This window comes from Kryptolebias marmoratus, linkage group LG21, assembly GCF_001649575.2.
Source record: "Kryptolebias marmoratus isolate JLee-2015 linkage group LG21, ASM164957v2, whole genome shotgun sequence".
In the NCBI taxonomy this organism is placed as follows: domain Eukaryota; kingdom Metazoa; phylum Chordata; class Actinopteri; order Cyprinodontiformes; family Rivulidae; genus Kryptolebias; species Kryptolebias marmoratus.
Window position 1 is genome coordinate 23,112,328 of NC_051450.1, and position 1,913 is coordinate 23,114,240.

General features: G+C 52.7%; 1 protein-coding gene across 1 annotated transcript in view; it reads left to right on the top strand.

Annotated features, from left to right (window-relative positions):
• LOC108229401 (ras-responsive element-binding protein 1) overlaps positions 1 to 1,913 on the top strand; it is a 13,131-nt gene that overhangs the window by 5,598 nt on the left and 5,620 nt on the right. The window contains exons 6-7 of the mRNA XM_037973338.1: positions 1,358 to 1,502; positions 1,574 to 1,719. Coding sequence (XP_037829266.1) covers positions 1,358 to 1,502; positions 1,574 to 1,719 — 291 coding nt within the window. The remainder of the gene's footprint in view (positions 1 to 1,357; positions 1,503 to 1,573; positions 1,720 to 1,913) is intronic.

Below are 1,913 nucleotides of genomic sequence, written 5' to 3' on the forward strand. Positions count from 1 at the left end.
TCCTCCTGCAGATGTCCCCTCCTGCAGATGTCCCCTCCTGCAGATGTCCCCTCCTGCAGATGTCCTCCTGCAGATGTCCTCCTGCGGAGCTTCTGAAAGGCTTCTTTCTGTCTGCTGGAATGAGGCTCTGTGGGCGGAGAGGAATGGAAGGAGGCGACACTCAGCAGAGTTTAGTTTCTGATCCGACTTCAAGTCACAGAACTTCATCCAAAACAAAAACATCGTATGAAGACCTGAAAGACCTGAAAGACCTGAAAGACCTGAAAGACCTGAAAGACCCGAAACACCCGAAACAAAGAGACAAACCTGAGATTAAACCTCCAGAAACAGAGAAAAGATTCACTTTGATAAACGCCTTATCCTGAAGCTGAAGGAGCACAGCAGAGGATCATGGGAGATGTAGTCCCACCTGCAGCTCCTCAGGTGCAGCAGAGGATCATGGGGGATGTAGTCCCACCTGCAGCAGAAAGACGCTCTGTCTTCTCAGTGTTTTAAAAAGAAGAAAAGTTTGACTTTCTGTCAGAAGGAGAAGCTGAGGAGATCAGATTTCTCCTTTTCCTCTCCTCCTTCCACTTTTACTGCCTCTTGTTTCCTTTCCTTCTCTCCTCGTTTCCTCCTCTCTCCCTCTGTGTGTGTGTGTGTGTGTGTGTGTGTGTGTGTGTCAGCAGCTGTTGGACTCACACACTCCTCCCTCCATCATCACAGTCTGCTGACTCGGCATGTTTCCTGTGCTCTGATTGGTCACTTTGAAGTAGACTTTGCTCTCTGTTTGGCCCCGCCCCCTCTGCGTTGTGATTGGTTGATGAGCAGCTTCCTGTCAGCTGCTCTCAGATCTGCTGACTGAGTGTCAGGACCTCTTATGGGCGTCCAGCCGGCTGCCTGTTGGACCTAAGAATAGATGATGAAGCTGGAGGAGCAGCCTCCTTAAGGAGTCTCCTTCCCTCGTGTCCTCCCCTCGTCTCCTCTCCTCCTGTCCTCTCCTTCTGTCCTCCCCTCGTCTCCTCTCCTCTGTTCCTGTCCTCCCCTCGTGTCCTCTCCTCCTGTCCGTCCCTCGTCTCCTGTCCTCCTGTCCTGTCCTTGTCCCCTCCTTTGTAACTCTTGTAGATTACCTATCAGTCCCTCAGTCGTCCCTCAATTATCCAACACTTATCCCTCAGTCGTCCCACACTCGTCCCACACTAGTTCCTCACTAGTCCCTGGATCTCGTCGTCTTTTAAAACGCGACCACACAAACACACTCTGTGTTTAGGCTCCGCCCCCTCTGGTTATTGTAGTTTTTGTTCCTGGCAGGAAACAGGAAGTTGGTCTCCTTCAGACCTGGTTTAGTTTCTGACCTGTCCTCTCTTCGTCTCCTCAGACACATGAAGATCCACGACAAAGACCCGGCGAGCGGTCTGATCTCCTTTAGCAGCCCACCCTCCCCCACCAAACGCCGCCGCCCGTCCATCAAACGGCGGCAGAATTTGGAGGAGGAGCACGCCGACGAGCCTCCCAGTAAGAAGGTAAGACTCGTCCTCAGTGACGGCGGCTTCACCTCCGACAGAAAACCGTAACCGTCCCTTTCTGCCCTCAGGTCCCGGAGGACGCGGCGACCGAGGAGGTGGCGGCCGTCAAGGGCGCCGAGGAGGAGCTGCTGCCGTGTCCCATCTGCTTCAAGACCTGCAGCTCCAGACTGGACCTGGACACCCACATGGACACCCATCCAGACACCATGCTCAGGTAGACCACCTGGTTCCACTTCCTGTTCCTGTTTACACTGAAAGGTTTCCTTTCAAAATAAGAGTATGTACAAAACATAGAAACAGAGTTAGATGGGTGGATGGATGATGGATGGATGGTGGATGGATGGATGGATGATGGATGGTGGATGATGGATGATGGATGGATGATGGATGGATGATGGATGATGGATG